Genomic DNA, 12,335 nt, shown 5'->3' with positions numbered 1-12,335 from the left:
GCTCCAGGCATGTGGGCTTCAGCAGTTGTGGTGAGCGGGCTCAGCAGCTGTGGCTCATGGGCTCCAGAGTGCAGGCTCAATAGTTGTGGCGCATGGACCCAGCTACTCCACAGCATGTGGGACCTTCCCAGGCCAGGGATTGAACCCGTGTCCCCTGCATTGGCACGTGGATTCTTAACCACTGTGCCACCAGGGAAGCCCCCAGATTTGTCAATTTTGTTGATCTTTTCAAAGAACCAACTTTTGTTTTCTTTAATTTTCTCTATTATCTTTCTATTCTCTATTTTGTTTATATCTGCTCCAATCATTTTTATTTTCTTCCTTCTGCTAGCTTTGGGTTTAGATTGTTCTTCTTTTTCTAGTTCCTTAATAGTAAAGTTAGGTTGTTATTTGAGGTCTTTCTCGTTTTTAAATATAAGCATGTATAGCTATAAATTCCCCCCTTAGCCTTGCTTTCTCTGTGTCCCATAAGTTTTGGTATGCTGTGTTTTGTTTTCATTCATTTCTAAGTATTTTCTAATTTCCTCTGTGGTTTCTTCCTTGACCCACTGGTTGTTTAAGAATGTGTTGTTTAATTTCCACACATTTGTGAATTCCCCAGTTTTCCTTCTGTTATTGATTTCTAACTTCATCCCGTTGTGGTCAGAGGATACTTTTTATGATTTATATCTTTTTAAATCTGTGAGGCTTAATTTATGACCTAACATACGGTCTATCTTGGAAAATGTCCCACATACACTCGGGAACTGAGAGTGTGTCGGTTCTCTACTGCCTGACTTATATGTAAACTGCATTTTGTAGTCTCCCCTGTGTCTGAGTTATACTGTAGACATGTATTATCGATGCTTTTGCTTGCTTTCCTTGTTGACCTGTATGGCTTTTAGGAGGTGTCTGGAAATCTGAGTGCAGGTACTCATCATTCCTGTTTGTCTGCATTTCCAGTTATCTGCATATGTCTTGATATTAATTATTCTGTAGCAGGTTTTTTTTGCACATATGTTCTCTCAATTTGTGGATTAAAGATTACCATGATTTCAGAAACATTTTCTTCAGTTACCTTTGAAGATTTCTTTGGCTGTGTTTTCTCTCTTCTTGTCTTTAGGTATGCCAATTATATATATGTGAATCTTACATATTCTCTGAAATATTTTAAAGTTTTTATGTAATTTTCTTAGTGTTCTTCACCATTTTCTGGCTTTATTTTTTCAGTTTTTCCTTTTTCAGTAGCTTTTATTGACTTTGTATCTATAGTAGTTTTATTTTTCTCTTACTTCGCTTTCCTAAGCTCCCACCTTCAGCTCTGATAGGTCTTCCTCTAGTTTTAATTTCAGAGATGTGGCTTGCTTTAATTTCTTTAATTCCTTGAAGAATTCCATAATTTTTCATTGCTTTATGCTGTAATTTTTTTTGCTGTGTTTCCTCTCTGCCTTTTTTTTTAATGGTCTTCCTTTTTTCCCTTGTATTCTTGCATAGTTCTATGCCAGTTTCTTTGTGGTGTTTACTTATTTTTTAATGAGTCCCTATTTTTTTCAGACCAGCTATTTTGGGAGGAAGTGTGTGTGTTGGGGAGAGGGGATGTTGGGGGCCTCCAGTCGGGAACTGTGGTGGTCAGGAGGTTGGATTTTGCCTGGCAGTGTGCTCTCCTTGAGTCATCTTAGAGCCTCCATGGAGCCCTGTTTCTTATCAGGAGTTTTTGCTGGGTTTGGCCTTTAGGTCTGTCTTTGGCCACCCAAGACCCACAGCTCCTGAGCTGCTCACCTCCATCCCTGGGTTCCAGCAGGCAGCTCTTTTCCCAAGACGGCAGACCCCTGCTTTCCTTCCTCCAGCCTCGTGTCTCTTGTCTGGCTGTGGTGCCCGGCAGGGAGCAGACACACTTCAGGGGTCTGCCAGGCGTCCCCTTTGCCTTCATTCTGGGCAAGGGGACAGTGGTTTCCCACCCCTCAGTGTCCAGGAGAACCCTGCCCTCTGCCTGCTGGCCCTGGTTGCAGGGGCACGGGTGCTCTTAGCTTACCCTGGGCTGACTTTTAAGGCCACTTTTCAAAGTTTGTGATTTCAGTTTATAGTTTGTTTTGTTTTCTTTTGTTCTACTGTCATCAAAGGTGGGGTTTCCTTTTATGCTTCTTGTTTACTTTGTTGTTTTCAATTTGGCATCATGAACAGGAACAGGGCAGGGGTGTCTTTCTGCCACCATTTGTTACCAGGAGTTACACATTCTGTTTTTAGGCCATTGTTTGGTGCCATTCCAAAATTTCAAATCTTTTTTTAATCTCTTGGTGGGAGGGCATGTTTTCAGGCACAGCTGGGCCGTGTATCAATTAGAAGACTAAGCCGACTAAGGCACTGTCCTAGGTGTTAACGTGAGCATCTCGTTTCTTCTTGTTCATCACATTAATCAGACCATCACGTGGAAATCACTGCTTCCACCTGTTAAAGAGTGAGTGTACGCTTTCATCAGATGGGACTCAGGAGCAGCAATTTCCCAAGTGCTCCCAGTTGCTTCAAAGACAGACATTTTCACTGAACGAAAACCTTGCCGAAAATATGTAAATGGATTTCTCTTGGGTGTGTAGGTAGCCAGTCTGGTGTCCTGAAGCCGTAATAGAAATAACTTTCTTGTGGGCAGGATGAGGCTTTCGTAATCAAGGATCCCTCCTCCCTCCCTTCCTTCTTCTCTCTTTCTTTTTTGCAATAAATATGAAAACAATAAAATCATCTCAGTCGGGATCGTTTGAAATTTTGTATGCCATCTGAGATAAGAATCAAATTAAAGTTGTAGAAGTCTGGATTTTGAAATTCTGCATTATTCTCTTCCTCTGTGTCTTTGAAAGTGTGATCATAATATTTGGTTGAAGAAGGAATGGTATACGCAGAAAGTGTGAACTATTTTCAGCGTGCAACTTTTCGAATGAATGGAACTTAGAGTAACTTAAAATCCTAGATTTTCATGAAGTTAATCCATAGAAATGGAGCTGACCAGGGCTTTCATGAGAGACACTCTCCTTTATCTTAGGTTTAAGTTAATTTTACACACAATGATTATAATTTTATTTGTCATAATGTTGTGTTTTGATGGAAAGCTTTCATTAAGTAGAGAGCAACTTGCGTGGTTGTAAACACGAGCCAGGGGCAGTTGACGGTGCTGTGAGCTCCGCACTTCAGAGCTCCCCTCTTCCATCAAATAGCAAACACGTGGAGAACTAGGAATTGTTTATACGTGTGTCTTAGTCATCAGCGGTCATCTTGAGGGGCATCTCCTTTCCAGTTTTCTGTGTGAGCTATGATCTCTTCATAACCTCAGACTGCCTTTGCCTGTTGATTCCTAATAGTTAATAGTCGTACAAATAACCTAACGAAAGATTTTCTTTAGAAAGAGGAGTTGAGGGAGCAGAGAATTTCTTATGTATTAACTTTATCCTAAGGGATATTATTTAGCTTAGGTAAAAGCTCTGTCTCAAAGTGTCTATCAGATGATTCTGATGTTTTGATTGATGGGATATGGCAATCTCGTGGTAGGTCTTTAATATTATATTGCTACTCTTTTAGAACATTACAGTAACTACTTCTGAATATCTTCTATATACAAGTGGTTAGATTTTTAGTGGTCAGATATAATCTGTCTTCTAAAATTATTTATTGACCTTATGAGAATAATAGAGTGGATGTCAAGTAAATATCATGTAGCAGGCTTGTGTATAAGACAGTGAAACCATTGATGTATGTGTGTGTGTGTATGTGTCTAGTGCCGGGTACAGCACCATATATCTATATATCTATATCTGTGTATCTCCACACACACTGTGTTTTGCCACGTACATACTTGCAGTCTTTATGTTAAGCAGGGTTGAAAACAATGCAGGAATATGAAAATGTATTTTGAAAACACAGGTATCCCTGAGAAGCAGTGTTTTCCTCTTTAAGACAGGATTGGTCTGTTCACAGCTGAGAGCTAGATGCAGGCGGGCCCTGGGCGGGGTGCTGGGCACAGCAGCGGCTGCAGGGGCAGAGGGGCTCTGTCTTCACTGTGTGGCCTCCGCTCCCAGTCGGCGCTGATCACGCCTCTGCTGGAGTGGAGGCAGCTTGACCCGCCCCTCCCTGCTGCACAGAAACGCCGGAAGGAGTTGTGGGAGGGGTTTCTGCTTTTACTTTTACGTCATGTTAAACAGACTGTGTTAGTATTGTTATTGCATTATTTAATTTAGAGGGTCCTACCATAAGCCAGGCTACTCACAGTCTCCCTTAAATTAGATTTTGGTTAGTTTCGCTAATTATTAAATGGCTGTAATAGTTATAACCCTAGTTCTTGACAGCAGATCATTCAGCATTCTTAAAGGAAGGAATCTTGGTTTGAATTGTTCCTTTCTTTAAATAGGCCTGCACAGCATCATATTTTCCTTTGAAGGTAAGGCTCAGGTTAATTACATGCTTCACTGACATGAGAAAGTCGACGGATTGGAAAAAAAAAAAAAACACCTCTATTTTTAGAAGCTGAAACCAGAACCATGCTTTTGGCATTGATGGTGAAGAGAAGCCCAGGAATTTAGGACTTGCGGTTTTATATTCTTTCTGATTCCCTCAGTTTTCAGCCTTATTTTTAGAGGTATACAAGTGGCTTTTTATGCTTGTCTGGGAAGTTTTCTATAGCAGAATGGAGTCATTTCTTTAAACAGAGCTTAGAAATAGTAAAATAATAATTTAGATGTTATAAGTCAGTTCAAAGTTCAAAAACTTGATACAGTAGTTGAAAAGGATAGTAATAGAAGAATAAGGTACAGCTCTGCATTCCTAAATAAGAGCTAAGAATCAGAACCAGTGTGGGTGATTGACTTTCACTCATGTTAGCTGCAAAAAAACCCAGTGAAATACTTCAGAATAAGTCATGTACCACAGTGTTCATTGCAGCACTATTTACAATAGCCAGGACATGGAAGCAACCTAAGTGTCCATTGACAGATGAATGGATAAAGAAGATGTGGCACATATGTACAATGGAATATTACTCAGCCATAAAAAGAAACGAAATTAAGTTATTTGTAGTGGGGCGGATGGACCTAAAGTCTGTCATACAGAGTGAAGTAAGTCAGAAAGATAAAAACAAATACCGTATGCTAACACATATATATGGAATCTAAAAAAAAAAAAAAAATGGTTCTGATGAACCTGGGGCAGGACAGGAATAAAGACACAGACACAGACAATGGACTTGAGGACACAGGGAGGGGGAAGGGTAAGCTGGGATGAAGTGAGAGAGTGGCACGGACTTATATATACACTACCAAATGTAAAATAGACAGCTAGTGGGATGCAGCCGCATAGCACAAGGAGATCAGCTCAGTGCTTTGTGACCACCTAGAGGGGTGGGATAGGGAATGTGGGAGGGAGATGCAAGAGGGAGGGGATATGGGGATATATATATGCGTATAGCTGATTCACTTTGTTATACAGCAGAAACTAACACAACATTGTAAAGCAATTATACTCCAATAAAGATGTTAAATAATGTATTAAAAATGGACTTGACAGCACCAGAGGCTGATATAACTTAAACCATACACCTTTTTACCCTAGTTGTTGATATTTTGAGTATATACCTTTTTCAGTTATTGAGAAGGGGGATTTTATCACAACCCTAGCTTTTTAAGACTTTTTTCCTCTGTATAACTTATGCATGAGATATAGTTGTAAGAAGAACCATTTATTAAGAATCCTTTTTTTTTTGAGATCCATACTTTTTCCTGAGTATTTTCAAAATCAGTTTTATCTTTTCTAATCTGTTAAGAAAGGCCTACATTCACAAACAGCAAATATCAAAATCAGAAAAAATTTCCTGCTTTCAGCAGTCGTTTGGTATGATTTTAACACTTGTGCACATATCTGAGAGAGACGAACACATTTAACGAAAGACAATATCCCCTAGTGATAATATTGATAATTTTTCCTACTGTTAGTATCAGATATCTCCTCTTTATTAACCTTTTTTCATTTCTAAGAAGTTAGGTTTTCTTTTAAATTACTCTGAAGATTTTATAATAGGGCATCTGTCCTGAGGATACCATCTCTTTGTTATATGCAGTATTTGTACATCGGATACTTAAATCATGTTTCTCTTCCACGCTGCAGATATTTATTTGCCGTCCTCATTGAAGGGCCTACTGCCCGATAAGCTCATCCCTTGTCTTTGGGAACAAGGTAGATAGGAGATAAGAAAGGCAGCCCTCAGAAGAGATGAGCTGATTAAAACAGCTGCTAGGAACTTGCGTGGAAAGTGCTGCATCTCCCCACATATGGCACAGGGCATGCATTTGAGTTCTCCATGAACTGAACACATTTCCTCTTAAAGACCTGAAGAACTGTCTACCCAGTGAGTCATTCTGAATAATTATGGATGAGAGAATGCCCCGTTTTCATTTATTATCACTAGGGGATATTGTCTTTGGTTAAGTTTGTTTGTCTCTCTGTAACCAACCTTGGACCCTTCAATCAATAGAAATTGTGAAGAGGCCAGATGAAATTCAGGGAAGGCTTTATTGGGACTCATGCTGCAGCACAAGGGAACTAAAACAAGTAACAGGTGCCCTTGCTTGTTCCTGGGGGGCGGGGGGTGGGCGGAGGTACAAGGTGGTCCCTTAAATAGGGTGAGGCTGGGGGCGGATTGGTGGGTCAGGCTGGAGGGGTGGCTTAGGTTGTCTGCCCAGCCGCTTGGTGGTGCTGTGTGCAGGGGGCATGTGCAGTACTCTGCTTTTGCTCCCAGCTCCTCAGAAGTGGCAGTTGGTCTGTGGCCTTTTTGAATCTTATTTTTCATAATTTGCCCCAACTGCGCTTGGCCTGCATAAGGTAGTTTTTAGTCCCTTATAATTTCTTCGTATTCTGTTGCTGGAGGAGACATTTGTCCAGGTGCAAACACTCTTGTAAAGGGTCCCAGGTCCCAGCCTGTCTCATCTCCCAGGTATGTGCACAAGTGTTAAAATCATACCAAATGATTGCTGAAGCAGGAAGTCTTTTTTTATTTTGATATTTGCTGTTTGTGAATGTAAGCCTTTGTTAGCAGATTAGAAAAGGTAAAAATGATTTTGAAAGTACTCAGGATCAGTAACAACGAAAGGAACTGAACATTCTCTTACCTTCACTGTAGTGAGAGGACAGATTGGTAAAATTTTTTCTAGAGGCTGTTTTGTAATATGTGTCCAAGTTTAAGATACATATGCTCTGCTCTTAGAGCTAGCAATTCTACTTCTAAGTGTATGTACCAAGGAAATAGTAGACAGGTGGGGAAAGTTATATGTATAAGAATTTTAACATTATTTATAATAGTGAAAAAAGGAAACAAGTATTTTTCAATAGAGGATTAGTTAAATTATAGTACTTCATACAAGGGAATATTATGATGCCATGAAAAAGGTCATTCATGTTCTATTTATATTGTCATTGAAAAATATTCATCATATACTACTACTACATGAGAGGATTACAGAATGATGTGTAGAGAATGATCCCTTTTGTTTCTAAAATAAATATTTATGGATGTATATTTTGAAGTCTGCTTATACACTGAATTGCTATTTACAGTGGTTATGTTTTTGTGGAAGGGAGAGAATAACAAGGGGCCTCTCTAAATTCTAACATGTGCCTTTCTGTAAGGTTTAAAATTTTACATCGACTTGTATTGCTTTCATAGCCAAAGGAAATAGTAAAGATATTTACATTCTGAAGAACAGAAGAATACACACCTTGGGAGCAGGCAGGATAGCGTTGATCTCTGTATAGACCTTCTCTCTTCCTGGAGAGTTTGGGTAGCATTTGATGAAGCGTATCATGAGCAATCTCAAACCTGTCTCACGTGTTCCTTCCGCAGTGAGGAGGCTGCTGACATCTGGCATCGTGATTCAGGTGTTTCCACTGCATGACAACGAAGCCCTGAAGAAGCTGGAGGACACCTGGTATACTCGGTTTACCTTAAAGTATCAGCCCATAGGTATGTGTCAGCGCCTGCTCTCTTAGAGAAGAGGAAGATGCAGCAGTGGTGGTATCCCTCTTGGGTAGATACTTAACGCTGTGTTGGGTAGGGCTCACCAGCTGCATGTGGGCAAAAACTTGGTGAGGGGGATAGAGGGGTTACATGACCTATTTGTTTATTTTATTTCTGATACCATTTTAGATGAACGGAATTACAGGCTGTTACTGAATTTCACCAACGATACAGGCAACCCAGAGTGGCCTTCATGAGTACGTGTCAGATTTGTTGTAGAACATACTTTATAAGAATCTAGTTTGACCGTGAATATTTTGTGTTTGAAAATTTCTGTTTCTTTAGAGCTAATCAGTGGGCCAAGCTGCGCTCATTCTTAGTGGCAGACTAGCAGGCCTAAACATCTTTTGAGGTAGTTTATAAGGATCTTGGTGTGCGTTACTGGAACTGTCCATTTTCTCTAAGACACTTAGAAGAATAACCATTAATTTATTCGGTGTGTGTTGAGCATTACTCCGTGTAAACTTCTGTCAATATGGATGTTCAGGCTTTTTTGGTTCAGTTATGTCTTTTAAGCATAAGGATTATATTTAAGATGGTAGTTTTCACCATAAGCATTACTATCAGTTTTTCTTTAAAGGACATTGCCTTTTTGACTTTGTTTAAAGGAATTCCTCTCAAATTTTCTTTCTAATTGCCATTTCTGAAAACAATTATTATAATATTGTAACAGTGAACATAAATCATTTTTAAGGTCAAATTTTGAAATTGCATTTTGAATTTTTTCTTGTATTCTTTGAAAGGAAAAATGTTTGTTTTTGATAGTTCCAGGTGATGTAATAGTCATTTTATGTTACACTTAGGACATTTTTTCACCTTGTTTAGCATTTAGGTGGCAGTAAATTTAAATATTGCCTCTAGGTCTTGTGAGTGACCGTATCCAGTAGCTACTTCTTAGAAAGTGAGGGGGAAAAAGTGAGTTGATGGTGAAGGCTGAGCATGGGTGTGGTAGTGGTTTAGAGGCCTCTGGGAGTGCTGGGACTGAAGATAGTAGCTGGGGCTCAGAAAAATTTTGAACTTCTCCCTGAGGTCAAAAGAGAGAGGTGGTCTGATTTGGAGCCCAGGACCATGAGTGGCTTTTTTTTTTTTTTTTTTTTTAATCTTTTAACCTGATTCTTTTTTTTTTTTTTTTTAATATTTGTTTATTTATTTATTTATGGCTGTGTTGGGTCTTCGTTTCTGTGCGAGGGCTTTCTCTAGTTGTGGCAAGCGGGGGCCACTCTTCATCGTGGTGCGTGGGCCTCTCACTATTGCGGCCTCTCTTGTAACCTGATTCTGATTTGAGGTTACCTCATCATACCCACAGTTTGAACATGCTCCTGAGTTAGTAGAAGAATTAAGGATAGGGGAAAATAGTATCCCTGTTTACTCTAAACCATCCACATAGACTGATGTGACACATTATCTTAAAAAAAAAAAAAAGAGAAAAAAACACAATGTTTTAACTTCATGTAATTAACCAAGAAATACTAACTCTAACTATTACACCTCCCTTACCCCCTGCATCCCACCTTGGTCCCAGTGCAAGATGCTTTTACAATCTAGGCAGTCACACATGTAGATGTGGCCGGCAGAGGACACGGTGTTCATGACCTCTTTTGGGTTAGCTAGCTCATGTTGCTTGGCCCTTCTTCTGCCCAGTGCATTTATCTGTATGAAAGTATAGATAAATGTATTCCGTGTATTCTAACAGTTAATGTGTAGAATATTGTTTTGTGCTTTTGAATAATTTTTCTTCAGTGTATTGAAAAGTTTGCCATGACATATTGATGAAAGTTTACAGCTTTGAGTAGGGGGGAGCAGGATACTGTGGATGAGGAGTCTTCTTTGAAAATAACCTCTATAACTCTAGTATTAAAGGGAGAGAAAAGTGGGGAGCATAAAGTAACCCCCAAATTAAGATGGTTCATTGGCCACGGCTGAATTTAAACTAGGACCTTGGGGATTGAGGATGAGCCCGAGGTGAGTTCTTCCTTGTGAAGAAGGCATCCACCAGATGCGAAGGTGAAGAGAAGCAGACCCGAAGCAGCCCCAGCAGCTGTGGCCTGAGCCCTGAGCTGGGGGAAGTGTCAGGCTTATTGCTATAGAGACAAGCGAGGTCTCTGTACTTCATGGAGGATGGATTTACCATCACACACCGATTGGGAAATAAGGGTTTTAAATGATCCCCACTTAAGCAAAAAAGTAAATAAGCTTACTTGAAATGATTTTTTAAAAAAATCAAGTCTTTGCCAGTTGGGACTTAAGGTCCTTTTTTGCCTTTCGTTGTAGATAGTATTCGTGGCTACTTTGGAGAAACAATCGCTCTTTACTTTGGATTTTTGGAATATTTCACTTTTGCCTTAATCCCTGTGGCGGTCCTTGGGCTACCTTACTACCTGTTTGTGTGGGAAAACTATGACAAGTATGTGGTCTTCGCCTCGTTCAACCTGATCTGGTCCACAGTGATCCTGGAAGTGTGGAAGCGCGGCTGTGCCAGTATGACCTACAGGTGGGGGACCCTGGTCATGAAGAGACAGTTTGAGGAGCCCCGGCCGGGATATCACGGGGTCCTGGGTATCAATTCCGTCACCGGCAGGGAGGAACCACTGTACCCCAGCTACAAGAGACAGTTGCGCATTTACCTGGTCTCCCTGCCGTTTGTGTGCCTCTGTCTCTATTCCTCTCTGTTTGTCATGATGATTTACTTTGACATGGAGGCCTGGGCCTTGGATCTACATGAGAACAGCAGGTCCGACTGGACCAGTATCTTGTTGTATGTGCCCAGCATCATCTATGCCATCGTGATTGAGATCATGAACCGCCTCTATCGATATGCTGCCGAGTTTTTAACTTCATGGGGTAAGACTCAGTGCTTTGAATTTATGTCTCATTTGCCTGTAAGAAATATTGCTTCGATCATAGGATTCATGTAACCGCTACCTTGCAAAGAAGATAGCTGTTGCTCTGGGCTCATTCTAGAGACATAAGGAAAAGTCATCGGCTCTGGGAGCTCTGATGATCTCCAGGTCACGGTTCTCACGGCTCTCATTTATTGTTAGTTACTATGTTCTAGGTGCCCTGCTAAGCACTTTATCCATAGTTCCTCATTTTCACCTGCTCAGGACGCCATGAAATAGAAGTTATTTCACGATTTTATGGCTAAAGATACTGAGAATTAACAAAGTTTAGACAGCAAATGGTAGAGCCAGGCTAGTCCAACCTATGCTGCTAATACTATATCGTGTTTTATGCTAAGGATAAAATCAGTTGAATTATCTCCACAATACTCTGGCTGAAAGAACTATGTCTGGGATCTGAAAACCAGTTGTGTAGTTGTGTGGGGCCTGCCATTGAACTCAGTGAAGGCAGGTGTTCTTGTCTGTCTCTGTAGTACAAGAGGAACTTGGTTATAGTTTTGAAAAGGTCTTGATGGGCCATTCACTCATTAATTAATTTATTCATTCAAACAAATAAATAGGCTATATTAATCCCTAGGAAAAAGTCTAAGCCTTAACTTCATGGACCAGAAAGGTATTTTAAATTCTTTTTATTAGTCATATAACGACAGCTACCTTTTATTGAGTGCTTCCCTTGAGCTGATGCTGGGGTTTGGTAGTGTGTCTAATCCTGATGGTGACCCTGGGAGGAGGGTGGTGTCAGCCCTGTTTTGTAGGCAAGGAGGCTGAGTGTCAGGAGGTTAAGTGACGTGCCCAAGGTCAGATAGTGGCTGAGTTGAGGTTCAAATCCAGGTCAGCCTAACATTGCCTCTCTGTGCAAGGTGATACTTCTGTTCAGAATCTTCCTTTTTTGTCCTTTTGCCCTGCTGTCTTGGGACCTGCACAGTGTCTCCTTTTCTTAGGGTGGAAATTTGAGTTTCCTTTTAAGTTAATCCTTATAAACTTTATTTATTGCCCTACTCTTTAGAGATTGCTCTCAGTTTTGCTATTACCGCTGATACAGTGTCTTTTTCTGGTAAGTGTTTGCCAACACTTACTACATTTCTTTATTGCAGTAATATTCAAAAAATAATTTCGGACCACGGTGCTATTGCAGTATCTTGAAAACTGTGTCTTAAATTTAGTTTCTTTTTTGTTTGATGTTCTTGGTGGTGAGCAGTAGCCTGGCGCGTTTACTGACTGAGGCTCTGTTTTTGAACATCTCTGCCCTCAGCACAAGTCTCACATTACTTCATGACAATGCTCCCATTCTGCTTTCTTACCTGAGAGACATTACCTCTCCTTTTTAATATTTTAGAGAATCACAGATTGGAATCTGCCTACCAGAATCACCTAATTCTGAAAGTGTTAGTGGTAAGTAGATCTTTTATATA

At 40.3% G+C, this 12,335-nt stretch overlaps 1 protein-coding gene across 2 annotated transcripts in view; it reads left to right on the top strand.

Moving 5' to 3' along the window:
* The window catches only part of ANO10 (anoctamin 10), a 238,650-nt gene that overhangs the window by 19,780 nt on the left and 206,535 nt on the right, over positions 1-12,335 (top strand). For both annotated transcript variants that reach the window (XM_068559255.1, XM_068559256.1), the window contains exons 5-7: positions 7,850-7,969; positions 10,295-10,864; positions 12,260-12,315. In XM_068559255.1, coding sequence (XP_068415356.1) covers positions 7,850-7,969; positions 10,295-10,864; positions 12,260-12,315 — 746 coding nt within the window. The remainder of the gene's footprint in view (positions 1-7,849; positions 7,970-10,294; positions 10,865-12,259; positions 12,316-12,335) is intronic.

Source organism: Eschrichtius robustus, chromosome 12 (assembly GCF_028021215.1).
Source record: "Eschrichtius robustus isolate mEscRob2 chromosome 12, mEscRob2.pri, whole genome shotgun sequence".
In the NCBI taxonomy this organism is placed as follows: domain Eukaryota; kingdom Metazoa; phylum Chordata; class Mammalia; order Artiodactyla; family Eschrichtiidae; genus Eschrichtius; species Eschrichtius robustus.
Note: the sequence above shows the minus strand (reverse complement) of the source record. Positions and strands in the feature narration are given on the sequence as shown.